Source organism: Oxyura jamaicensis, chromosome 23 (assembly GCF_011077185.1).
Source record: "Oxyura jamaicensis isolate SHBP4307 breed ruddy duck chromosome 23, BPBGC_Ojam_1.0, whole genome shotgun sequence".
In the NCBI taxonomy this organism is placed as follows: Eukaryota; Metazoa; Chordata; class Aves; order Anseriformes; family Anatidae; genus Oxyura; species Oxyura jamaicensis.
Window position 1 is genome coordinate 6,662,355 of NC_048915.1, and position 25,342 is coordinate 6,687,696.

Consider the following 25,342-nt stretch of genomic DNA (forward strand, 5'->3'; position numbering starts at 1 on the left):
ATGTGGCTCGGGGCTGGCTCCTCGCGCACGCGCATTAAGGTGGCTTTGGCGGCCACTGGGGGTGCGGGGCCGGCGTTGGGGCCGGGAGCGCCGCGGGGACCGGGAGTGCCCCCCCCCCCTCCCCCCCCCCCGCCCCCCCCCCCCCGCCGCTGCCCCGGGGCCTGAGCGGGGCCGAGCGTTGCGCTCGGCCGCGGGCAGGAGGCGGGGGCGAGGCGACTGGGCCATGGGGCCGCTGAGGCAGCAGGTGAGTGCGCGGGCGGGCCCGGCCCGTTCCGGGGCTCCGCGGAGTGCGGGCGCCTCCCTGTCAGGGCCCGGCGCGGTCCCGGCACCCGGCGCTGATCAAGGGGCCCGGGCAGGTGGCCGCGGGGTGCGCGGCCCGCTCCGCTCCCGCCGGCCGGGGTCCTGAGCCGTGCGTGCTGCCGCCCTGCCGCGGCCCTGCCTCGGCGCCTCGCCCCGCGCGAGGGGTGGCCTCCTCCCCGCCGCCCGTTCCTCGGGGCTGCCGGTGCCTCTCGGGGCCTTCGAGGAGAGGGGCTGCGGCGGCGGGCAGGGCCCTCGGCCCGGTGTCCAGCCGCCCGACCTGGGGGGATCTCTCCTCACTGAGGAGGAGCGCTGTCAGCCCCGGCACGCTGCTAACGAAATGCTGAACAAATAACAGAGGTCTACAGGGAGTGGAGAAATGAAAAACAGGGCTCGGAGTATTTCAGGGGCTTTCTGATAACAGCTTTCCAAATGGCAAGGCTCGTTTTAAAATGCCAGAGGAGTATGTCACCTCTGGGGCAGAGGCAGTTTGTGAGCTCTACTAAGCAAAATTCTCTTCAAGTTTCTGTGCTTGAGACTTTCTGAGAAGGCATTTAAACTCTTTCTCTGCTGATACGTGCAGCTGTTAGTTTGATTCCAGTGAGTTTTCTGTGGGCTAACCTTCAGCATCATGTCATTGCAGCTTTTGGACAATTAAATTCATTTGACCTGATTCTTTTTTTTCTTCTTTTTTTTATTAGTGTCATGTTGGAGGAATGTAACATTTTTACTGCCCCACTAACTCACTGGAAATATTGGTTCGTCTCTGCCTGCAGTGCCTATCCGATCTCAGTGTAGCCCAGTGGAGGAAGAAGAGCAGCAGATAGATTACAGAGAACTTGTTTGTGCTTCATGGATGTAATTGTTTGTCCAAGCTAAACAGGATGGATGGGAAGAACTGGTACTAAGTTCCAGATAACATGGTTCTAGCAGAGTCCAAGTCTTTTCTTTAAAGAGAAGTTCTGGCATCTCGGAGGCTGAAAACCAAACACTTGAGTAAACAAAAATGGAAGGAGGCAACAGTCCAAATCTGCAACTTCAGCAACTCCCACTGGCCACAGCAGCGGTTTCTGTGCAGCCACACACAGACTCCTTTTCTTACAAGGTCAGGTTTCTACCCCAGACTACCCCTAGAAGGCCTTAACTATTCAAGTAAGCTGATAATGCCACTTATTTTGATTTCTATTTTTTTTTTGCAGAAAGTGCACTGTCTTTGTATTTAGCCATGCCTGTAGGCTTGAGTGTATTATATGATGTGTATATAAGCAGTGAGAGAAAGAGAAATTCTGTGTCTCAAAGAGCAAGACAAAGTGAAGAAAGAATGATTGGCAGATAAAAGATCACATAGCTGTCTAAAGCAGGCTAGGAGCAATAAATTTTGCTAGGTAACTTTTCAGACTATTCTGTACATCAGTGATTGAGACCAGATGTTCTCATCTGCAGTATCTTCAAGTGCTTACATTTCAGCCCATGATCACTCAGAGCCTGTAGCCAAGATAGGACTTGTTGCGATAATTCCTTCTTATTTTCCAACTGGAAATTGAACTGTTCCCAAATCACTTTCCTACGAATCCATCATTCTGAAGGTGCTTGGAAAATCCCTGCAAGAAGGGCTTTCCCTCCCTCCCCTTCTTTTTTTTTTTCCCTTCCATTATAAAAAGTACTTTGAGAACTCAGTCCAAGATGCGTTGTAAAAATTGGTCAGACTGGAACAAGCCTTTCGCAGGCTTGCAAGCTCTCAGTCCAGAAGCCAGTCACTCTACTCTACTTACATTGCCTCAGCTGAAAGGGCTTCTTCCTCCCGGTCTTCCAAACTGAACCCGGTGCTGAACCCGGAAACCATGCTGAATTTTCTCTGGCTTTCTCTGTGATCACACAGTGATGTTTTTGTGCCAACTTTACTGTCTTGTGGGGAAAGCATCTCATGTTTTTGAATGAAACTGCTTGGCTAAATCTTACTTTCTCACCACCTGACAAAGATTTTTGTTTCACTGATATAAACTTGAAACTCTAAAGTCATTGTTAAAATCAAGAACTATAAATTTACAGTTAAGGGAGGAATACAAATGTGAGCTCAATTATCCCAAATCAATCAAAGGTAGTACTTCACTGTATCTTGGTGACCTGCACTGAGATGAAAAGTGCTATTGACATCTAATGAGATTAGATGTCATGACAGTTGTTGGAGGAGCACAAGTGCTAAACGGCCTGTCTTGACTTCAGGCTCTTCTGTTTGCTACTAATGTACATTTCCTTTGTGACTCAGCTTGCATTTTTTTTTTTTATTTCGAGATCTGTCTCGGGACCATGAGAATTATTGCTGAGCTAGTAACACTTATGTGGAATGAATGTGCTAAGAACTTGTTAGGAGTTGCTACTAGTTACCTTTTAATTTGGAGTGTCTGGTTCATATAAAAAGCAGCATAAAATCTGTGATAATTGGCTGCTCCATTAAATGAGCCAAATTGCTCACTGAACCAGCAGATGGTATAGGTGGAGAAGAGCAAAATAGTTATTAAAAGGTGACCCACAGAATGCAGAGGTTCCTGATCCATATGCTGCTGAATGCCAGGCCAACCTTATGAAAACAGATTTCATAAGGGTATTGTTAAAGATATTAAAAACAGATTTTTGGAAGGGAAGAAGGAATGAAGAGGTTGTGTTTAGCACTCTGACCTTTCCCTCTAAGAAACCGCAAAAATGTGAATACATGCACACTAATGTAAGTCTCTCATACAAAGTATTAATTAAGGAAGGGTTATTTTTCACTTGAGTTTCACAGATTTGGAACGAAGCCATAAGGAAGTTACTTGAATTATCTTAGATCACGTAGAGAAGATAAACAATGATTTTATTGACAGGTGATCTAGGAACAGTTTTAAAGGTGTTTTCTCTTCCAGATTGTGTAAAAAGCCTGAACTCTCTTCAAGGTCCAGTGGGTAAATTTAATGTCTGTGTATTTACTTTGTTTTTACAGGAGAACTTGATTGGTGCATTACTAGCTATTTTTGGGCATCTTGTTATCAGTATTGCACTCAACCTTCAGGTGGGTATCATGAAACAAATATTGATCCTGCCTCAAGCATCCTGCATTAAAAAGCATCAAAGCTTCTGTACCTTTATTCTCTTTTCTAGAAATACAGCCACATCCGGTTGGCAGGTTCCAAAGACCCTCGAGCTTACTTCAAAACCAAGACATGGTGGTGTGGACTGTTTCTGCTGGTGCTGGGAGAGCTGGGAGTGTTTTCCTCTTATGCTTTTGCTCCTCTTTCACTGATCGTGCCTCTCAGTGCAGTGTCTGTTATAGGTAAGGAAGAAAGATGACTGATGTCTGAGTGCGTTGCACTGTGATACTGCTGGTGACCGGGTCAATACGTACATCATCCCATTTCTTTTTTTTCCTATAGCTAGTGCGATCATAGGAATTATATTTATTAAAGAAAAATGGAAGCCCAAGGATTTCTTGAGTAAGTTCCACAGTTCCTTTTCATTTTTCCCTTCCGTTTATGAGCTATCCTGCACACAACATGGCCTCCTAAGAGTCACAGGTAGAGAGATGGAGAAGTCTGCATTAACTATAGTACCTCTTCAAAAAAAAGTCATCTCATCCACTGTTTGTTAAAAATGGATTTTTTGTGTTTTGTTTCTCTGTCTGGTGCCAAGTTATCAGAATCTCACCTTACTGTTTCATAGTTTTTTGGAATACACAGAAATCATGTTTGTTTGCAGATTTGAGAATCACAGTTCCGAGCTGAAGCCGGAGCCAGGGGCTTCAACTCTGTAATAGCTTATGCACAACTGAATCAGATGAATTTCATGTGTGCAGGTGTTTGCAGAACTGGGGCATTCGTTCTTCCATTTCCTGAAAAATGGGCTGTAGGCAGGCATGACAAGCCCCAGATATAGATCTTACGACTTATGTTGGTTTAACAGATGCTACCTGGTATGAGTTCTTTTCTCAACTCACACCACACATATACTGCTTAGGGTTATTTTTACTTCTAATGTTTTGAAAGTGGGGCATGAATTGCAGACGAATGAGTCATTTGGAGGAATATGCATGATGTCATGGCCGCTGCGCATGTGCAATATTAATTCCATGCATCCATACTAACCCACTAACTGTCCTTTTTTTTCGGTCCTTTGGTTGCCAAAGGGCGTTATGTTTTATCCTTTGTAGGCTGTGGTTTGGCAATTATTGGAACTTATCTACTGATAACATTTGGACCTAATAGTCACGAGAAGATGACGGGAGAAAATATCACTAGGCATTTAGTGAGCTGGCCATTTCTGTTGTATATGGTAAGATGGCCCATAAAACGTGGGAAAGTTTTCTGCTGTATGCCTGATGCGGGAGTTTTGTTTCAAGTGTGTGTTTTTGTTTTTTTTTTATTTATGGGTACTAGCAACATTTCTTATTTGCTAATGGACCTTTTTCAGCTTTTGCTAGTGTTGGTTCTACAGTGCATGTGGACACCTGCATGCACAACTTAGAATTTAAATATCTTTAACTTAAAATTTTTAAATTGCCTGCTCTTTCCCTGACCTCTCAGCCTCAGCCTGTGGCAGTAGTGTTGGGGGCAGCTGAGAACAGTTATTCTAGAGGTGCCCAAATATTGTGCTTGCATCTGTTCTTTTCCTGCTGACTTTCTCTGGAGTCGTCATTGTCTCATTGATAATATTGTGCAATCTGTTGCTCCTTGATAAAGAGAAGTTTGGCCGTTAAATAAAACAAGTGCTGCAGGGGTCATTTAAAGAAAGTAGGAAAATAGAAAGTAGGCTGACATCTGTGATGTGAATATTTAGTTGGGATTATTTGATCTGCTTCTTTACCTAGAATGTAATGTCAAAGATGTCCCATGTTTCCTATATTGCAAAAACCTATTGAATATCTTGTCTAATTAGATTTTATGATCATGTTAAATTTGATATGTAACTGTGTTGGGTTTTCATTTTCCTTTGATATGTCCTGTTGTATGATTCTGATTTTTGACTGGCTCAGAATCCCATCTACCGACAATGCCATGTACTCAACATCTAATGTTCTCTTCTGTTTTTTGTAGCTTTTGGAGATCATCGTATTCTGCCTGCTACTGTATTTTTACAAGGAGAAAAATGCAAACTACATTGTAGTTATTCTCCTGCTGGTGGCTTTGCTGGGTAAGTTGATATGGACTTACATTATCTTCCAGCTGTGGCTTAAAACAGCAAACTACAGTAAAGTGATGCATCTGTAGCATATAGGGAATTTTATTGGCCTAATTAATGTCATAAAATATATCACTCTATTCCAGAAATTTGACTACAAATTAGGTAAAGATATTTTATTAGGATCTTTGTAAATGATCGTTGAATTGTCACTGCTCTCTTTGTAAACATCCACAGGTTCCATGACTGTTGTGACAGTGAAAGCTGTGGCAGGCATGATTGTTGTCTCAATACAAGGAAACCTACAACTCGACTACCCAATATTTTATATTATGTTGGTGTGCATGATTGCTACAGCAGTCTTTCAAGCAACGTAAGATGCTCACCCTCTCTTTGTCTATAAATGCTGGATTTAGTGGGTCAGTAATTAATGAAATGTTTGTTATCCCTTTAAAAAATGCTGATCAAGTTTTAGCAGGAAGAATTCCTGGTCTCTTCTATGACCTGTACTCAAACCCATTCCACAAGAGCCTGGGATAGCATTTTTCTTTGCTTTTCCTTGTAGTGACATTGCCAAGTAGTTTTGATCCTGAATTTATACATCAGAAAAGTATTTGCAAAACAATGGTATGATTGAAACGGTGGCAAATCAAATATAGTGTCTTTGCACTGGCCAAAATCAGTGCTCTGGTGTTTTTTTTCCTCTCTGTTCTAGTGATAACATTAAAAACACCAGTAGTAGCAAGGATAAGGAGCTATTCAAAATTTGGGTGGCATTTACCATTGATTTGAAAGGTGCCTCCAGAAAGGAGAACTATACGAGTCTGTGATAACTGCTATACAGTTTGAGTATCTGTCCCAAGTCAACCTGTCATTGTATTGCAGATTTTTAGCTCAAGCCTCACAGCTGTATGACTCGTCTCAGATTGCTAGCATCGGCTATATCCTGTCCACAACAATAGCTATCACAGCAGGTAACTGCACAAAACAGTGTGTTGGTCCTTGCTACAAGATGGGCAAGAGATTTTATGAAAATAATTCTCACAGCTGAGGAAGGTGAATACTCACAAGAAGATGACTTGTATTTTCTTGTCATCTCTCTTCTGGAGCTGGCTTTATTTCTCTTTTCTCTCCCAAGATGTGAATTACCCATTTAGATTGTGTTAAGTTCTGTCTTTTTGTTTAATGTATTTGTTTTCTCTGGAAAAAAGGTGTTCAGTTCTCTTCCTGATTTTTCTTGTTTGTATTGTATCTAGGATACAACTGCTCACAGTTGTGTTGGTACTTTTCTTTCTGTACAGATTACTCCAATTTCAGCCCTTGCCCACACAGGAAAAAAATCATCTATATGAACAAAGATAAGCATTTTAAACCTCCCTAGGCTTCAAACCTGAAGATACCCTTTTAAATATCTTGGTCTCAGTAGCTAGACGTATGAGCAAAGCTAGAAAGAAAAAAAAAAAAAACACCGTAGAAATTATTAATTGCAGTCAAGCAGATGGACCATCCATGTAAACTAGTAATTCTCTTCCAGGTATATAGGGGCAATAGATCCCCCCTTAAGTTACACATTGCCTTTTAATGCTCTTCTTCAATGTCATGAGAGACTGTGGCCTGCTCTTCAGCTAATGTTTATTTCCTGGTGTGTTCCAAGCCATATGCTGCTCTCAGATTCATCAGCTTATTTACTTCACGTCAATTAGAATTGTAAAGAGTAGGAGCTAGAATGCGTGTACTGGGCTTCTTGTCCTGTTGACATCCAGGGTGCCAAGGATGCTTGCCATCTTATGATTTTAAGCTGTGCATACTTGACTGGGGCCAAGGGATCCTGTTGTAGTTAGAGATCCAGACTGTTGTTCAGACTTCAGAAATATGTTTATATGGTAACCACTGCTAGATGGTGAGAACTGAGGCTGATTTGCACAGTGACCTGCAGTAGTTCTAGTGCTATTTCCTACCCCAATATCAAAAAACTTGTACTAGTTGCTGTGCGAAGATTTGTAAATACACAGTTTCTGTTAAAGTGGAAATATTAATAGGCCATATTAATCTATATTAAGACTATAAACAAATAAGGTGCTGATAATAGAAGTAGTAATCTTAATGACTTGATTTCTGGAGGGATCAGTGCTTGTGATGCAGCACTAACTCATGTTAGCTGGGAAGAAAGGCATCATTAATTACTTCTTTTTCAAGGGGCAACTTTCTACTTGGACTTCACTGGCGAAGATGTTCTCCATATATGCATGTTTGCACTTGGGTAAGTTTTAAGGTTCCTTGATGGAAAACTGAAAAGTATTTCTTCATATGTATAAATTCCAAAACTATATGTAAAGTTACATACATGTTTATGTAATTGTGTATGAGATGCATATCCTGCTGGAGAGGAGGATGAACTGAATACATTTTCTCTGTTAAGAGCAGACAGTGGCCCATAGAGTCAGTGCCTTGTCTAAGTAATGGTGGATGCCATGGAAGAATTTTGTCATGCTACGTTATACATAATTGTAAAATGTTTGTGCCCCACATTAAATCTTTTTACTGACTGAATGGTGATCAGCCTGGATGTTGAGGCATATGGGTTGTTTCTCCAAATGTAGCCATTCCGTCAATGGTGAGCTGGAATGCTGTCAAGCAGCTTATGAATCTAGAAGAACTGCAAAATAACTAGGAGCAGCCATCTGTAAGGGATCTATTTCAGGTTTTGCACTGAGCCTTCACTGAATTATTATGGGACTTCAGGAGTCCTGTTTCTTAGGGTGTGGCCATTCACACAATGCAGATATCAGTAAAACTCACTATGTAACTCAGCATTTAGTCCTAGTATACAGCATTTGATGTGATTAACTTTCCATAAGCAGGGGGCATTCTGAAATGCCTTTCCATTTAATGCAGGAAGAAAACAATATCTGGGAGTTTAGTATTATGAACTGTACCATTCTCTGTCAACGTACAGTAAAAATCAAGATCAGCAGTTGTTCATGTGCTTACCGATGGGAAATCTTGGAAAGTTCAGGCTGTTAAATCCTGGAATTTCATGAAAGCAAATCAAATTTTATGTGCTTGCTTTCTGCTTTTAGTTAGTCAAGATCAATTAATTAATATGAACTTTTTTCAGCATTTTGATAGAGGTAAAATTGTGATTGCTAGGTGAATTTCAATACTGTCAGAAAAGTTACTCTGCTGGGAGTTCCCTGTAATTCTGACTTCATAAACCTTTCTCTTCCAGTTCTGAATTCGTTATTGTGCTATATGATCGGCCCTTAGAAAAAAATCAACATGCAACATTATCTCCTCTCCCTTTTCATAGTTGTCTCACTAGAACTTGTCTTCTTTCTCAGGTGCCTCATAGCATTTCTAGGTGTCTTCCTGATCACAAGAAATAGGAAGAAATCTATTCCCTTTGAACCTTACATATCAATGGATGCTATGCCAGGTAACAGTGGTTTATTGCATTGTTTCTTAAGTCTTGGGCTTCACAATGGAAATTCAAGATTCAGTCTCTCTTAAGCATCTCAAAAGAGCTGCCTGATACATTGTTTTCTTTTTTTTCATTCTCTTTGGTTGTGCCATGTGAGGGATACATCCATGTTTTGCATGAAGCAGAGAAAAGATGATGTTCCACTTCAGTACTCTTATTCTGGGTCCTCTGTCACCAGGGGTAGTGTCAGAACAGCCTCGTCTAGGTGGCTGCTGTCCGGGAAGATAACTGATTTTGAGCATTTTCTTGGGATTGATCATCAAGTAGGAGGAACCAATTACTGGGGATGACTGAGGTACATGGCAAGAGGTAGAGGCCAGAAGGATCAGAAACGTATTTTAGGAAGTACAGCTAAATGTCTAAATGTCTTTCTGGTGATCTGTGTAGAAGATACATGCATCATTTGATAAATGATTGCCATCTCTCATTCACTTGAGCATTATTTCTCCATTAGTTGCTTTAGAGCTAAGCAGAAAAACATTGTCTTTCATTTAACACTCAAGGAACTGATGAGCCACACATTGCTAACTCCAAGACCATATGATTTGCTGATTTAATAGAGTGTAAATTGAATGCACTTCTGTTCCTAAGCATTTAATCTCTGACTTTGTACTTTTCAGGCATGCAAAACATGCACGATAAAGGGATTGCAGTTCAGCCTGACCTCAAAGCTTCCTTTTCCTATGGCGCCCTAGAGAACAATGACAACATGCCAGAAATTTATACTCCAGCTACATTGCCAATAGTGCAGGAGCAACATGGTTCCAGAGGAGTTTCTGCTCCACCCTACCGGGTGCTGGAGCACAGCAAAAAGGAGTGAGTGACTGATCTTTAAGGAACTGATTTGAATCTTCAGAAGTATGACCTTTATTTATTTACCTGTTAAAATATAAGCAAGTGTAAAACCAACCTTGATATAGTTTAAAGCTTGTCTCAAACTTAACTTTCAAGGCTGCTTATTAAAATAAACAGCTCTCTATAGTTGTGAATTTGAAAGTGTTCATCTTAGCAAGAAGCAAGTGACAGTTCTCCATTGAAGGCTGCTATCTGGGAGTGTGAAATGCAGAATGCAGTGTCGTGGCTTTATGAAACCTACGGGATGACAGACACTGTAGAAATGCAGAGCTGTGGGAAGAGAAGTGATCATGCAATTTTTAGCCCTGCTGGCAGTGAGTTTATCTCCAAATAAAAGTTTTCAGGGGTTGCTCACAGTGAGAGGAGGGAAGGATTTAATCTCTTACAGAAACTGATGGTTTTCTGGAAAAGTTGTAAATCCTCATGTCTCTAACATAACCACCAAGCTACCTTAACATGGCAATAAAATGTAATCATTTTCAAGCATGAATAGTTGAACTTACTGTGTCTTCTTGGGCACTTCTGGTATAACTGTTCTCCAGCTAGCATTAAACGTATGCACTGAGCACATGAATTATTTTTATAGCACCACTGGATTATATGGCAGTTTAGAACAAAGATTGTTTGCCAGTTTTCTGGTTTCATAACAAAAGCTTCAAGTTGAATCAAATGGTACAGAGGGAACATTGTGAAGTACAAGGAGGAAATGAGAATAGTTGCATGACTAAAGGGGATGTTTTTGTAGTTCTTGAAGAGGTCCTAATTCTTTATTTTTATTTTTTTCTGTGGTTGAGGCAGGATTTACAGTTTTTAGTGATCTTAAATGCTTAAAAGAGCCAACATTCCTTTGGCAGTGTTAAAAAGCTAAGTTTAGGTGTTGTAGGTTGGGTTGCCCTTTTGTACCCCTTTTTTTCTAAAAATTAAAAAAGGTACTGGCCTAATACTGTGAGTTACCTAGGAGGAAGGAAGAAGCATACACAGTCCAACACTCAGTCCTGGAAGAATAATGACGCATTGTGTACTCATAATATTTAACTTTCCAACTGCCAAGAGAAGGCTGTAAGCTGATACAAAGGGAGAATAGACACAAGGTAGAGGAAACTTAGAATCATAGAATCATGTCAAGTGAAGGGGACAAAGTACATAGGTTTACTGGCATATGCAAGTTACTTTGTTTTGATATCCTCATTTCTCTGAAGCAGTTGCTTTACTTGGAAACAGAATTTTAAGTCTGCTTGGTGTATCCTGGACTGTACGCATATAAGAGCGTCTCCAAAATACCTTAAAAGGCTTAATTTGAAATGAATAGTGAACGTGTTTTGTGCATTTTTAAGTGCTTACTCTGGTTCGAAGGGGCTTGGAAGGATCTTGGGCTTGCAACAGTGGCTTTCTACATTTTTTTCTGCATTTAAAACAAGCTGTGCTAAATCATGCGTACCTATACACTCTACATTTTACATAGTAATATTCTTTGTTTAATTACTACAGAGGTATAAAATATTTATACTGTAAAACCGTTAATCACTGCTGTTGACTCTTATCCATAGGATGATCCTATGCATAACTGAACACAGCTTTCCCAGTTGTTAGTTTCTCAGAAGTATTTCAAAACCGCAGCTGACTGATGCACAGACTTTGTGGCCAGTTGTCTTTTCTGGTGAGCTGATGGGAGATTCTCCTTATTATAGGGTTATCTTTTCATGAGAGACGGACAGTGCTTTGCTGGGGGAGGGAGAGAATGAGTGATGCTGAGCATCCACTTATACTTCTCTTGTGTGGGCCTTTCTCTGGCCTGATTCAATGATTTTATTTTATTTTATTTAAAAAAAGGAAGCTACCTGATTACCCGCAGCACTGCAGCCTAGGCACTGGCTGACTGGCCTGATGTTCTTCTCTTCCACAGAGTCCTTAGTTGTTAGCATATGGCTGTTGTCTGCTCTGGGTGACAGAGCAGAACCTTAACTTTTACACTGTTGCGGTATTTTGTTTTTTTTCTTTCACAGTCTTTACAGGCAAGAGTCCTGCTACTGCGTTTTACATAGTCACATCTCATTTGCTTAGTCTGTGCATATTTCGGTAGTTCTACCTGATAGTGACAGTTACCTTTACATTCAGTGAGACTTGTTTTTGGAAGCTTTCTGACAAAGGATTTCAAAGGAGGTGATGTTTATTTCTAGAGCACATAAGTCATAATTTTAGATTATTCAGTTGTGCCACATCAGCAGAGCCTGAGGTGTTCCTTGGGTTATAGGCCTCAAGTGGTGCACTGATGTTGCAAGAGTTGTGTTCTTGCCAGTCTGTTAGCCACTGTAATTGTGGTGCTAGGACTGCCAGGGCGTACCTTGGCCCTGCTTGCTGCCTATGTTTAATACTTGAATTTTAGATTTTGTGGTTTTTATTGTTTATGTATTTTTCCCCCTTTCTTGCTCACTCTCCCAGGCTTTCAGAATAATTTACTTTCTGCTCTCCAGCACAGTTTTACAGCTGCCATCTCTGCTGAGAAGGCATGAGTAGGGGCTCCTAGAAACTAAACATCTGTTTAAACTGAGTGTTGGTCTTCTCCAGTCTAACACTGGGGGGATAGCTCAGGATTATGATAAACTCCTTACCTCTCTTTTAATAAAGAGTCTGCATGCTGAAAATAGGATGCCATTTATACCCCCAGATCTATACTTCTAACAAAACATTTGTAGGGCTGAGGTGAAAAAGGTGCCCAGGATTGCAGCAAACACAGCAAAACTACGTGTGAAGATTTAAAGGAGAGGAGCCCCATGCCACATGCTAATTTTTCTTGCAGCATGAAAAGTGATCAGTTGGTGTAAAGCATGCTTGAACATGTGTATGTCAAAGCTTCAGTTTATCAAGAACTCATCCTGAGAAAGGCATGGCACTGTGAACAGTGGAGGGATTTCCAAATATGCAGCAATTTTTTCAAAATCAAAAGCTGAAAAAGTGAGCACAGAAATCAGATTACTATCTCCTTTACTAATCTGGAAGAGAATATATCCTACTTTCCTTATCAAATGTGAACTGACATCTATTGCCTTTACACTGTGTGGCTTTTGAATGCATCAGAGCACTTACTTTGTTCTCACTGTATATCTTGCATATAACTTTATGCTATGGAATACGACTCCAATGTTGGCTGAATGTACAAAATGATCTGCTTACAATGTTCTCTTGTTCACATTAAAATGTGCATATAAACCTTATGGTCCAACACTGTAAAGCTAGGATGACCGCTTAATTTTTCATAAGCGATGTTGCATGTCTATTTTATTTTGTCTTTTTGGTGAGAACTTTGGAAATTAAAATTAATAAAAGAGCCTGATACAATGTATAGAATTCTGGCCTGCTAGGTATTCTTGCTATAGCTTTCATGAGCTGTAAGTATCTTAAGGAAGGTTAAGACAGTAATAACTTATAACCCTAGGTACTATGTTCATCCAAATAATTATTTTTAAAAAGCAAACTGTAAATGAAAAGCAGACTACTGCAACTGATTTTTTGGGGCTGTGGCACTACTAAGGCTTGCAAATTTACATGACTCTCCAAGTATTTACTTAGAAATTTTGGTTTTAGAGGGCTTTCTAGAAATCTTACTGTTCATAACCTAAAGGAGTTTGGGGATTGAGGAGACAAGATGAGACAAATCACAATAACAAAATCATCATTATTGGCCTGACTCAGGATTTTTGCATGCCTGTCAACTCAATACTGAAACTGAGACAAGAGCGTATTTCTCTGAGACAGCAAGGACCTCTGATGCTTGTTGGGAATGCCATGCTGCAGGAGATGCCGTCCCTCAAGTACAGGATATCGTGTCTTTGATTGCAGTACTAGACGCACAAGGCTGTTTCCTAACAATGCCATTAAGTGAAATAGATGGTCATAAATTTAGAATACTGGCATTGTAGCTTAATTGAATGCTTGCCAACCTAATTAACACTCACCATATGGGTTTTAGTCCAGGGGCATATGCAGAAGCTAACCCTCAGCATACTTCTAATTAAATCTATCTCCTAGGGTCCCAAACCACACGTGTGGTTTAACACCAAAGCCTCGTCCACTTTGGTGTTAAAGCTGCACCACAATGCAGTCCCTGGGTATCAGCGTTGTAACGCTGGCTCCTGCTTCCCTGAGTGCTGGTGGAAGCAGCAGCTGACACAGATCCTGACAAACACGGCAATACTTTAACACGCCTTGTTTAAGAGTGACTGTGTTACAACAGAGACAACCGTGTTAAGTGCCAACGTAAAGAGGTGGCAATCAGCCCGGCTGTCAGGTTCATGACAATCATTACTTGCTGCCTTTTTGTGTATCGAAACTAGGAGAGAGCGTTTAACCACAGAAATTTCAGCTTTAATGTCAAAATTCTAGCTGTCTCCTGGCTCCACAAGGGCGGACAAAGCTATTCCCTAAGCGTGTCAGGGGAATTCAACAGGTGCGCACAACCACACCAGGATGGCGCTTTTGCTTATTTCCGATGGAGATGCGAGCTCCCGCCCGGCCGCCCCCGGCGCGGGCCGGGGAGCGAGCGCGCCCCCCCGTCCCCGGAAGCGCGCTGAGGCGGTGGCCGCTGCCCCTCGGCGCCTGCCGCATGCGCAGATCCGCCCCCCTCCGGGTCACCGCCCCCCCCCCCCCCCCCCGCAGCTCCCTGAGGAGACGCGGGGATGCGCACGCAGGCGAGCTCCCGCCCTGCGCCGCTGCCCTCCCGCGGCCGCAGGCTTTCCTCGGCGCCGGCGGGCAGCGCGCGCTGCCGACACCGCGCCTCGCGGCGCCATCCCTCCGCCCGCTCCTCCCTTCCCCGGTGCCTCTGAGGGGATCCGCGCCGTGGAGACGGTGAGCGCCGCACCGCGGGGAGCCCCGTGCTGAGCGCGGGCGGGGCCGCACGCCGCTGCCCGGCTCTGCGAGGCGGGGGCCGTGGGGCAACCCCGGTGCCGCTCCCCGTGGGGCCCCGAGCCGCCGCCACCGCCGCCTCGCAGCCCGGAGCCGCCTGGCCGAAAGCCGCCGCTGCCTGCGACCCGGGGGGGAGCTGAGGGTCTGACAAGGGCGGCGCCGCGGAAGGGCAGCGGCGGCGGGCGGCGGGGCACCGGCGGCGATCGCCGAATTTTCCCTGTAAGTTTCGGAAGCCCCCGCTCGTGGGGCTGGGACGGGGCGAGAGGCCGGGTGTCGGTGTGCTCGCCCTTCGGAGTCATCGGTCGCAGCCGCTGCTGCCGCGAAGTTTATCGGGCTGTAGCACACGGACAGCGCTCGTGTGCGGGAAGGGGAGCGAAGCCGTTCCCCGTGGGTGTAGGGGAAGCCGGAGTGGGGCTGCTCGGGTATTAACGCTGACCGCCGCGTCAGTGCGTCTGCCAGGCTTGGAGCGTTTCTCCTGATCTTCTTCCTTTCTGATAATTGCACGGTAAAATAATTCCACCTAATCTGTTAAAGCACAGCCTCTCGAGCTATTGCTTTTGACAGTACTTCTTAATTAGCGTTCATAAATCTTCCCTATCCCTTTTTCAGGGAAGCGATGCAGTATTCCTCCAGTGCTCAGTAACCATTGTGTTTTAATACTGATGTGAGTGAAGTCAAGAAAAATAGGTAATCTGAGGAAAAACTAGCATTAGCTTTGTAGGATTCTGATTTAAAAACAAACAAACAAAACAAAACAAAAAAAAAAAACACTGGTGCATTCTCATTTAAATAAATATATATGTATGTGTATATATATAATTGAAGTAGTTCTTTTTATAGGTCTGTGGTCTCTATAGAAACTTTTCAGGTTTTGCTTTTATACATGCAAGAAACGCTGTACTGTAAATTCAGCAGAACTGTTGAACTTGTTGCTGAAATGTTTAATCACCTTTGATGAAGATTGTTTCTGTTGAATGCCGTTCCCTGCAGGCTGCTTGTAGGAGTTCAAGGGAATAACTGCATTCTCATGGCTTAATAGTGTGCAAGTTTCTACTCTGGTTTTCTAAAGGAACACGGTGATTTCTCTGGTAATTCAATTTTTGCTATAGAAAAGCAATACTCTGCTTCATGACAGTGGGGATGGTTAAGCTGCCCCAGCTGTCCAGTATTATTCAGACAGGTTATTAGAGGCTTACTGTTATTGGAGGCTTGCTGTCATTTTACAGAGCAGAAAACATCTCGCAGTAATGTGTTTTGTTGCTGTAATTAAATGGTGCAGCACGACAAATTCATATATGATGAAACTTGAAGGCAGTGAGGATATTCACAGTATGTAAAAGCTGGATGTAGCGTGCCCAGCAGGTGTGTGTCATCTCGAGGGTCTGAAACTTCTTTGCAAAGCTGCAGAGCATCTCTCACGGACTGTAACGCATGCCTATGTGGTATTTGACATGGGTCATAATACCACAAATTGTTCTTGAGCAAAAGCAGTGCTTACCTAGTAACAAGGGTATTTGTGCTGTAGGTTTTCTGGAGTCATCTTTCCTGCTGAGCAGAGAGCAGGCCTGCAGTGCCATCAGCTCAGCTGTGTCTGAGCAACCACGCCGTGGTCATTTGTCTTAATCTGTGTGTTCTGAAGGTGGGAATACACGGGTAGGTAGCAGTAGTCGCTGATTGCCTGTGTAATGGGACTGTGGATGAAACGTGTCAGCACACAGCAGACTAACGGTGTCTGCAGGTCTCCAAGTTAACTTCCATAATGCTAGCTGGGCTGTTTTGCTCAAGTCTGGCCAATCTGTCTTTGGTAAAAATCTTGTGGCCATCACTTTATCTCTGTCTGCTTCATTGGCTAGTTCAATTGTTTAATGATATGTAAAATTGAAAGAAGTTAGATCTTGGGACCTTTTTCTTGCTTTTCTTTATTTTTTTCCTTGCTTTCTAATGGTCTGTGTGGTTCTGAGACCTCCAAGGTCCTGGCATTTGTTTGCAAACATTTCAGTTTGTAATTGATCCTTCTCAAATTCCTAAGTTGATTTGGCAAAGTTTTTTTCTTTAGGTGTATTGTTCACATAGCTTTCATTCTTGCCTTTTACTGCTCCTTACTGGATGTGTTGTCACCATTTCATTTACAAAATTGGCTTATTCTGTGATGCCAAGCAGACATGGAAAAAACATGCATGTCTTTTTTTCAAAATACCAAATAATTTTCAGAGTTTTAGACCCTCCTCATGCTGGAGCTTTGAACGCAATTTGAATTCTCTAAGTTATTTTAACCAAATTTGGTAAAAGAAGTAAAAACTGGCATTTTTTTCCCACAACACATTCCTTATGGCTTTAGCTTAGTGTTTTAGTCCCTTACATTGTTCTTCTTAAAAATATACATCTTGTTTTGTTTTCAAGTAGATATTTGCACACTTGCCTCACTGCTGGGTAAAAGATTGCATCTGTTCAAGGAGTCTGTACAAAGCCTCATTGCATCTCTGGCTAATACTTGGTACAGAGTTTGGGCATTTTATGTGCCCCAGGTCATTTTGTCCATCTCTTTGCTCTTTTTTTTCTGAGGTGCATTCTCTTGTGCTTCCATACCGACCAAGGGAGCATCTCCATGGGCCCTGACTGCCGTATTTGGTGCTAGCAACCTGCAGATGGAAGCTCCTTAAAGAATGTGAAAGCTGATAATGACTTCAGAGAAGGGCAATGGATTCAGCTAATAATCAGTGGATTAAATTCTCACTCATTTCAACTGCAATTTCAGGCTCCGCAGCACTAACAGCACAGAGCAGGAGGAGTGCTGCAGGGCACTCAGTTAATCCTGTTTCTGTGATGCCTTCACCTCGCTCCAGCGTGCTGTGTTGGTATCACCTCATAGCCTGCGAGGCCCAGCTCGGACTTCTTACAGCTCTTCACAGTTTGGCCAACTCGGCTGTGTTTAACATTGGTCTGTAGTTTACCTTATTTCCCGTCTTACTCATTGTTAATTTGGATCTTTGAGTTTTGATGGTGGCATTGCCAAGCTCTCCCTTGCCCTGGGTGCAGGTCTCCCCGCTCTGTGCTGGGTGCCATGCAGGGCCGGGCCTGTGCCTCCAGGCCAGATGGTGCCTTTTGTTTTCACCGGGTTGGCGTGTTTTCTTTTCTCTTTCCTTTTTGAATGAATCAGCAAGCACAAAAACGAGTGTTTCAGCAGCTCCGTATTGCCTCGCATTTACATCCATTGTGCGATGCTGCAGAGCGCTTCTGGTGCGCCCTGGGAGTTTGCTGTGCCTTGGTCACAGCTTGGCGAAGGCGAGATGCCAAACACGTGCCGTTACGTGCACGTGCTGCTTCAGACTGCTTGGTGTCCCAAAGGTCACATTGATTTGACCAAATCATACCTTGGGGGGGCAATCTCCTTCCCACCACTGCTCTTTCTGCTCAATGACCAATGAGTTTGCCTTGAAAAAATCTGTGTGTCTACAGATGTAGCCATGCACCCTGCCTGATACTGTGACTAAGCAGTTTGTAAATACCTAAAACAGGTACCAAATTATTTTTTCCCATTTTCACGTGTTATTTTTCTTTAAATGTGAAGTGCTGAGAGTGTTTGGCTGTTGCTAATTAAAATACTGGTCTTATACCTTTTCCCTTGTGTGAGCATGGATTGTTTATGGATTTTTTTGTGCATATTGGTCTCAGTTGATGGTGTTTGTCATGATCCTGCTTCGAAGGAATAAACTAGTTAGGCAAACACTCCAATGAGGTTGTCAATGAAACATAATACATTTGTTTACCCTTTTGTTTCAGTGCTTTATCACAAACAAACACCCCTCCTGCTGAACGTAAATATGGTACATACTTGCGTGTTTTCTGTCATTTACATTAGAATATCTGGTAGTTCAATAAACCAGTGATTTTTGCAGTGGGAGGTGGCAAGGTATTTTCAAGTGTTCCGTGCTTTTGTTTTGTAACAGTACAAACTATTTTTTTTTTATTTTTTTATTTTTACCTAAAATCTTTTGTTTAGCCTCTTGCTTGTTTTCACTGTTCTCCCCTGACATACATACAGTATTTACAGCCTTAAGTCTCCTGCGCATGGGGAAGGTGTTCCCAGTGCTTGGGACAAGGCAGCGTCCTCACTCTGGGTGATGCCTGGTTTTGTTCCTGTATCTGCCACTTGCATGGAGAAGCTTTGGACAGATGATTCAGCTCTTCTGTACATCTGTTCCCACTGATGAAATTCTGATGTTTCTTCAAGTGTCAGAAGACTATTCTGATTATTTGGAAAGTGCTTTAAGAAATTGCTATTGACTGAAAAATGTCACAGAGAAAAGTTTGTAGAACAGTACACTAGTTCTTGTTTTATGTCAGAGTAAAAAGAGGAGAAATGTCATTTACCTGACGGATTGACTTTATGTCCTTTTCACAGCTTTACAGAAAGGGGATACAATCTTCTCTTGTGTGGATGAGAGAGCGAGTTTCATGTTGATTTTTGTTCTCTTTTGTAAAATGATTTCCTTTAGGGATCAGAAAAAACAAGATGTGGCACCTTGACACTGTTTTTTTGTTTCATTTTAAACGACAGGCCCTTACTAGAAACTGTGGAACATAAAAGAGTTGCTTTGGGTGGATGATGCTCAGAGATACTATGAAGTCTTGGAGCGACAGCCAGTCAGACCTCTACAGCAGCGACCAAGAAGAGGAAGAACAGATGATTTTTGGAGAAAATGAAGATGATTTGGAAGAAATGATGGATTTAAGTGACTTGCCTACCTCCCTGTTTGCTTGCAGTGTTCATGAAGCTGTGTTTGAGGTACAGGAAGAAAAGGTAAGGTGGAGAGGGGTGTATTTGGGGTACAGTATTGTAAGTATGGATACAGCTAGAGAAAGCTTTTGTCTGGATTTCCACTGTATTGTTGCATATTTTGTGTGGGAGAGGTGGAAGAACAAACCACATGAATTATTTACCAGTAAGCTCAGATCAGAATGAGAGCAGTTGCCAAGGAGCAGGTAATGCTACAGTTTTACGGTAGTTGAAGTTGCTAATAGATATGCTGTGCTTCTTCCACAAAAAACAAACTGTTCTGTTTTTTCTATTTAACCATGGTACCAAGTCTAAGGGAGGAAATAAATAAAATTTGAAGGTAAACTTAAGTTATTAATTCTTTTAAGGCAAAGATGCTGTTTAAAAAAAAAAAAAAAAAAAAAGGCATTACACATTTTTAGGATACATGGTCTGATTTGAGTTTTTTTTAAAAAAAGAAAAAAAAACAAAAAACACCTTAAAAGTGGCTTAAGACCTTATAATAAACTAAATCATCTCAGGCCTGCTAACATCTGTATTCAGTCAAATCTGTACTTGCCCTTTGCTTCCAAGAGCATCAGGAGTAATTATGAGGAGTATGTGAGCTGTGGAGGAAAAATAGTAGGGGCCAATACGAAAGCTTTGTTTTGCAGCTTTTTCAGTTTACAGAAATACTTGTGAAGTGTTTCACACTTGTGAAACAGTGGTGTCCCATAACTCACTGTGTGTTTGGTGTAGAAGTGTTGCCCTGATAAATTATTTTTGACGTCTACCAGTGATTTGTCATTTTCATATGCACATTTGCTCTTTCTGTGGAGGTACTCTCTCAGTATGTCGGGGCATATGAGGTGCATCTAGGGAGATGTGCTAGCTCTTTTGCTCTAACAATACTAAGATAATTAGATATCACATTGGAACCACTTTTGAATTTAACCACTTCTGGTTAAATTTTTCTTATCAAATGTAGTTTGTGAAATGTACTGATTGTACTGTCAGAAAGCTCATCTAAGCTGATTTATTGTCATAGCCAAGAAGTTAGTTCAGAATAGGTCAGGATTGTGTGTGTTAGATCTTTAAATGGGAAACTTACTATGCAGGCTTCTGCCTAGTGCTCAAAAGAGCAGAAGGGCTTTGCTATATAATACGTCTTTTATGTGTGTTATGAAATTCTGCTTAGTCAGCCCCTGGACATACATTTCAAATGGCTTGATTTACTTCTGCATTACATCTGTTTTTATTAAAGGCTGAATGCACAGCAGTTACTGAATCAAATGCAATTCGTGCTGTCTGCACACATACAGAAAGCTATTTGAAAAATTGTGGTGTTTTTTGGTTTTGTTCTGTTCTGTGTTTTTGTTTATTTGTTTTGGTGGCACTTAAGGTTTTCCTGTCAACATTCTTCCAGTTTGTTTGGTAACAGTAGCATAGCTAGCAGCACTTGCAAGCAGATTGCATCAAAATGAATTTTTCTCTTTCCTGATTTCTGTAGTAGTTGCAGTTGTAACAAATAGATTGCCTGGTTCTGTATGTAGACACAAATATTTTGTCCTTACCATTTTTATTTTTGAAAATTTGCATAAGCAAATAACAATTAAAATTCTGATTAGGAGAAAAGGTTAAAAAAGATGCTATTAATTTGAAATCTGGATATTGAATTCTTAAGAAGCATTTTGCTCAGGTTTTATTTCTCATTCTCTCATCCCTTTTGACATTTTTCAGTTTTAGAGGTTGTTTTTTTTTTTTACTGTTGGTTAGTTAAAGCAATACTTTAACAAGTCACTGCTGAATTGGCTGCATGTTTAATTCAATGCTCTTTTTTGCTTAAATGTTTTAAGTTAAATGCCCAGTATGTTTACAGGAAAAACTGTAAGATGTCTATAAATTGTCTTGTATTTTTGAATAATTTTGTCTTTTACATAATATCTAAAAACATCTTTTCAAGTGTACTTCTAAAGGTTACGAGTTAAAAGAGTAAAAGTACGTATTGTTCCTTTCTCAAAGACTGAAAATACCGGCATTTAAAACTAGGGAAAAAATATGTACATTATGTCTTTCATAGAGAACTGTTGAATTAAATGGATTCAATTTTGTAACAATGCAGTTATTAATTATTGAAAAATTTGAAGATAAGGTTCCATAGTAAATAGAACGTGTTGTTTTTGTTTTTTCAAAAAAGTGTTTAGTAATAATAGATCTTAGTCTCTTCAAAAGTAGTCTTATTCACTCATCCTGTGAATTTTGACAGTTTTTAAGCACTCTCTGCTTTAGCTTATTCAATTTAAAAATGAACTGACTTCCATAGTATTTTTGGAGGTGCTTGGGTGAAAGGTGCAACTTCTTTTATTGACTACACTTTTGGGATATTGTCACTAGATGGCAGTTCATCTTTTGAGTTATGTAGGCTTGTTCACATCAATGTACTTCTGGAATTTAGATTTTAAGCAGTGAGATAAAGCAGTCAAAGAGCGAAGTATGCAATGTGCAGGTTTAGTAGATGATTAAGGGAAGCGCATGGGATTTGGGAGAAAAAGGTTAAAGGAAAATGTCTTTTCATTGAGTGAAAATGTTAATTTTATGTTTGAAGAATCTTTGTACTTCATCTCTAGGAAAGATTTGAAGCTCTTTTCACAGTCTATGATAATCAAGTCACATTCCAGTCGTTTAAAAGCTTTAGAAGAGTAAGGATAAACTTCAGCAATCCAGAGGCAGCAGCAAGAGCACGGATAGAACTTCATGAAACTGACTTCAGTGGAAAAAAGCTGAAGCTATATTTTGCACAGGTATTACAGAACACTAATTTGTTCTGCATGTGTCCCTGTTTCTTTCTTGTTTCACATTTGCCCATGAGTTTCATTTCTGAGAAGTTTTGAAGCTACTGTTGACCTCTTGCTCTTCTATGCTATCATGTATTGTTTCTACTCATTGAGAAATTCATGCTTTAGGAGATGGTTTTACTTTTCAGCTTGAACTTACAGAACTGTGTAGTGACACAAACCACCTTCTCACATACATAAACAGAAATGTGTTGGAAGTAAATGAAGAGGTCCAAAGATCCCTTCACAATAGGTGCTCTACAGGCATATTCTTTTTTGTTGGTTTAGCAGCTCATGTTATCTACAGCTACATTGTCAACACTTACATAGGCCAATTTCTTAGCTGCATCATTTATCTGAGGCATTATACCAAGAGAAATGATAGAAGTTGTACTATTATTTTTAAAGCTAGACTGAGTTAACCACTGTTAATGCAGGGACTGGCCGTGCGTTACTGGGGAAGCAAACTAAATAAGAATAATTAATATTTGTGATTTCTGTGTCTCCTGGCCTTTGTCTTCAGGTACAAGTGTCCAGTGAATTAAGAGACAAGTCCTACCTTCTTCCTCCACAGCCTGTTAAACAGTTTCTGATATCACCACCTGCATCTCCACCAGTTGGATGGAAACAGAGTGAAGATGCAACTCCGCTGATAAACTATGACCTGCTTTGTGCTGTCTCCAAGTTGGGGCCGGGTAGGGATATTTACCTGCTTTTGCTGTGTTACTTAACTTCAAAAATACTTACTCAGAGAATTTATGTACTCGTCTTTTCTGTGAGAAGAAACTGAGTCTCTGTGACTTGACATTACTTGAATAAAATGATCCATCACAATTTACTTCATTCCTTCACTCATTGAAAGTATAACACAGAACTAGACTGTGTGGCACTGGTTCCCTGACATCCATTTATTGAATTTTGCTATAGCCTTAGTATTAACTAACATACAAGACAGCAATGGAAAATTCAGTGTCTTGAAGATGAGCTACCACAGTTGTTAATGAAGCAGTATGTACTTTTTTGTTGGATTGTCAAACTTTTTCATGGGTCTTACTCAGAAAACAACTGTTTTCCCTGAAAGGGAGGCTTATCATTCTCACATCAGAAGTGCTTTAGTGTGTAATCTCTTGAATTGGATCCAGTATTTTTTGCAATGCCTTACATGTATCCCTCCTTCCCTTTGAAGATTAAGACTGTATTTCAGAGAACAGTATACCAGATACAGGAGCTATTTTTAAAACAGGAAACAAGTCTGGTGAGCTATGAAGTTTGAGCAAATTAAAGATGAGATGGGAGTAAATTAATATTTTGTTGTATACTGCACCTCTTAAGGATTTTCTGAGATAAAATGGCTTAGTATTGCTGGGGACGTTTGTAGTATGATCTTTGTTTGCTGCTTTTCAGGGGAGAAGTATGAACTTCATGCAGGAACAGAATCAACTCCTAGTGTAGTTGTCCATGTCTGTGAAAGTGAGACAGAAGAGGAAGATGAAATTAAAAATCCCAAACAGAAGATCATGCAGACAAGGCGTCCAGAACCACCTGCAACAATACTGAATGAATCTAAAGCGTTTGATTGTACACTGGAGGTAGGGGGTACTATGCACTGTTAAACTGTGATGCTCAGGATAGTATCAAAAATCAGACACTTAATGAGTACATGTGTTGATGTCTGTAGTGCTGCTATATATTACATATAGCGGCAATGGATTTTACTTGTAGTTGTCTCTCATGTTCAAGATTTTGGATGCCAATGCTCTAAAAGCACTTTAATTTTAAGGACTAGTCCCCCAAGTGTAGCAAATCTACCTGACTTGCAATAGTGAAAAGTAGGAAGTTTAGGGTTTTTCTTTTTTTGAAGATGTTACCTTCTCTTTATACTGTGAAGTGTGATGTACCAAGTGCTGAAATAATATCTTACTGTCAGTATTGGATTCAAGAAAGTTCTTTGTATATCAATTGAAAACCGATGTGTGCTGGTACAACAACTTCTAACTCATGTAAAAATTAAATGGAAGTGAAGAATACTCTTCATGCTAAAATTCCTTCCCGGCCAGTAACCTTCTGAAGTGTGGAAGTTAATGCTTGCTTTTCTCAGATATGTTTTTAATTTGACATGAGGCACAAATACATGTATGGAACTAAATTCTGTGTAGTTAACAGAACTACTTGAAGAGTACAGGAGGAAGAACCACAGGCCACTAAAAGACAGACTGTGAGTCTGTCCCCAACACTACTGCTGCTATCTGATGGTACAGTGGTTTGCACTGACATCTAATTAAGAGTGAATTACAACATGCAGAGTGAAATAGGGATTCAGCTATTGAATGTGTTGTCTCTGATCCTCTCTAAAAGTATGGTAATGTTTGTTCCTCTCCAGTTCTAGAGATGGCCTCCATTTACAAATAAATTCTATGACTGTTATGACTAAATGATGTTAGGAGATAAAACATCTAGGGTTAATTTTTAACCCGTGGTCCTAAACTGCTCTAGTCTTTCTTGTTTTTGTTTTTTTTTTGTTGTTGTTGTTGTTTGTTTTTTTGTTTGTTTGTTTGTTTTTGTTTGTTTTTTAAGACAGATAGTTGCCTGGCTTAGCCAGCTTTTTTGCAATTTGAGCCCTTGTTTGCTGTTTTTCATTAAGAGTTTTTCTGTGTAGCATCCTGTATGTCTGATAGAGCATCCGCTAATTTTGAGACCAGGATGCATCTTTTAAAATACAGATCTTTAATTTTGTAAACTCATGTTAAGTGTTTTAGTAGGAGGAAAATATGCCTCAGTATAATGACACATGCTCCTATGCTTTTATGCTATTTTGTAATCAACCTTTTTTAGTCTACCCAGATTCTTTTTCTATAAAAAAATTACAATTTTCTGAACAAGCCAGGCTGCTTATATTCATATATATATATATACATATATATATATATATAAATCATTCAGAAACTGGCGTTTTTCAATTCATTTTATTGTATTTTAATTCTATATGAAGTTTTTATTGAACTTTCAAAAGTATTTTCACTTGATTGACAGCGGAGAGAAAAAGCAATGGTCACGAATTTGCATAGGCGCAGT

The 25,342-nt window shown here is 40.9% G+C and overlaps 2 protein-coding genes across 5 annotated transcripts; both read left to right on the plus strand.

Moving 5' to 3' along the window:
• The first annotated feature begins 161 nt into the window (after window positions 1-161).
• On the plus strand, window positions 162-10,583 carry NIPAL3 (NIPA like domain containing 3). 2 transcript variants are annotated; one of them, XM_035345498.1, is made up of 12 exons: window positions 162-244; window positions 999-1,402; window positions 3,275-3,343; window positions 3,433-3,604; window positions 3,705-3,764; window positions 4,454-4,599; window positions 5,361-5,457; window positions 5,683-5,818; window positions 6,331-6,419; window positions 7,642-7,705; window positions 8,787-8,881; window positions 9,547-10,583. In XM_035345498.1, the coding sequence occupies exons 2-12, from the start codon at window positions 1,304-1,306 to the stop codon at window positions 9,744-9,746; spliced, it is 1,227 nt and encodes a 408-aa protein (XP_035201389.1). In that variant the 5' UTR covers window positions 162-244; window positions 999-1,303; the 3' UTR covers window positions 9,747-10,583. The 2 variants fall into 2 exon arrangements, with proteins under 2 accessions (XP_035201389.1, XP_035201390.1); XM_035345499.1 differs by having other exon boundaries at window positions 4,478-4,599.
• Window positions 10,584-14,554: 3,971 nt separating this feature from the next.
• RCAN3 (RCAN family member 3) lies at window positions 14,555-24,672 on the plus strand. Of its 3 annotated transcripts, none has more exons than XM_035345563.1 (5): window positions 14,555-14,623; window positions 19,239-19,481; window positions 22,064-22,237; window positions 22,794-22,965; window positions 23,675-24,672. In XM_035345563.1, exons 2-5 carry the CDS (start codon window positions 19,284-19,286, stop codon window positions 23,881-23,883), a joined length of 753 nt encoding a protein of 250 aa, XP_035201454.1. In that variant the 5' UTR covers window positions 14,555-14,623; window positions 19,239-19,283; the 3' UTR covers window positions 23,884-24,672. The 3 variants fall into 3 exon arrangements, with proteins under 3 accessions (XP_035201454.1, XP_035201453.1, XP_035201452.1); XM_035345562.1 differs by lacking the exon at window positions 14,555-14,623 and adding an exon at window positions 17,234-17,355; XM_035345561.1 differs by lacking the exon at window positions 14,555-14,623 and adding an exon at window positions 18,445-18,590.
• The last annotated feature ends 670 nt before the right edge of the window (window positions 24,673-25,342 follow it).

Bases quoted from the DNA above. Each gene is read 5' to 3' on its own strand.
- NIPAL3 (XM_035345498.1), top strand. From the start codon at position 1,304: ATGGAAGGAGGCAACAGTCCAAATCTGCAACTTCAGCAACTCCCACTG. The intron at 1,403-3,274 runs GTCAGGTTTCTA...TTGTTTTTACAG, and splicing joins CAGACTCCTTTTCTTACAAG to GAGAACTTGATTGGTGCATT. The intron at 7,706-8,786 runs GTAAGTTTTAAG...CTTCTTTCTCAG, and splicing joins ATATGCATGTTTGCACTTGG to GTGCCTCATAGCATTTCTAG.
- RCAN3 (XM_035345563.1), top strand. From the start codon at position 19,284: ATGATGCTCAGAGATACTATGAAGTCTTGGAGCGACAGCCAGTCAGAC. The intron at 22,238-22,793 runs GTATTACAGAAC...CTTTGTCTTCAG, and splicing joins TGAAGCTATATTTTGCACAG to GTACAAGTGTCCAGTGAATT. The intron at 22,966-23,674 runs GTAGGGATATTT...GCTGCTTTTCAG, and splicing joins TGTCTCCAAGTTGGGGCCGG to GGGAGAAGTATGAACTTCAT.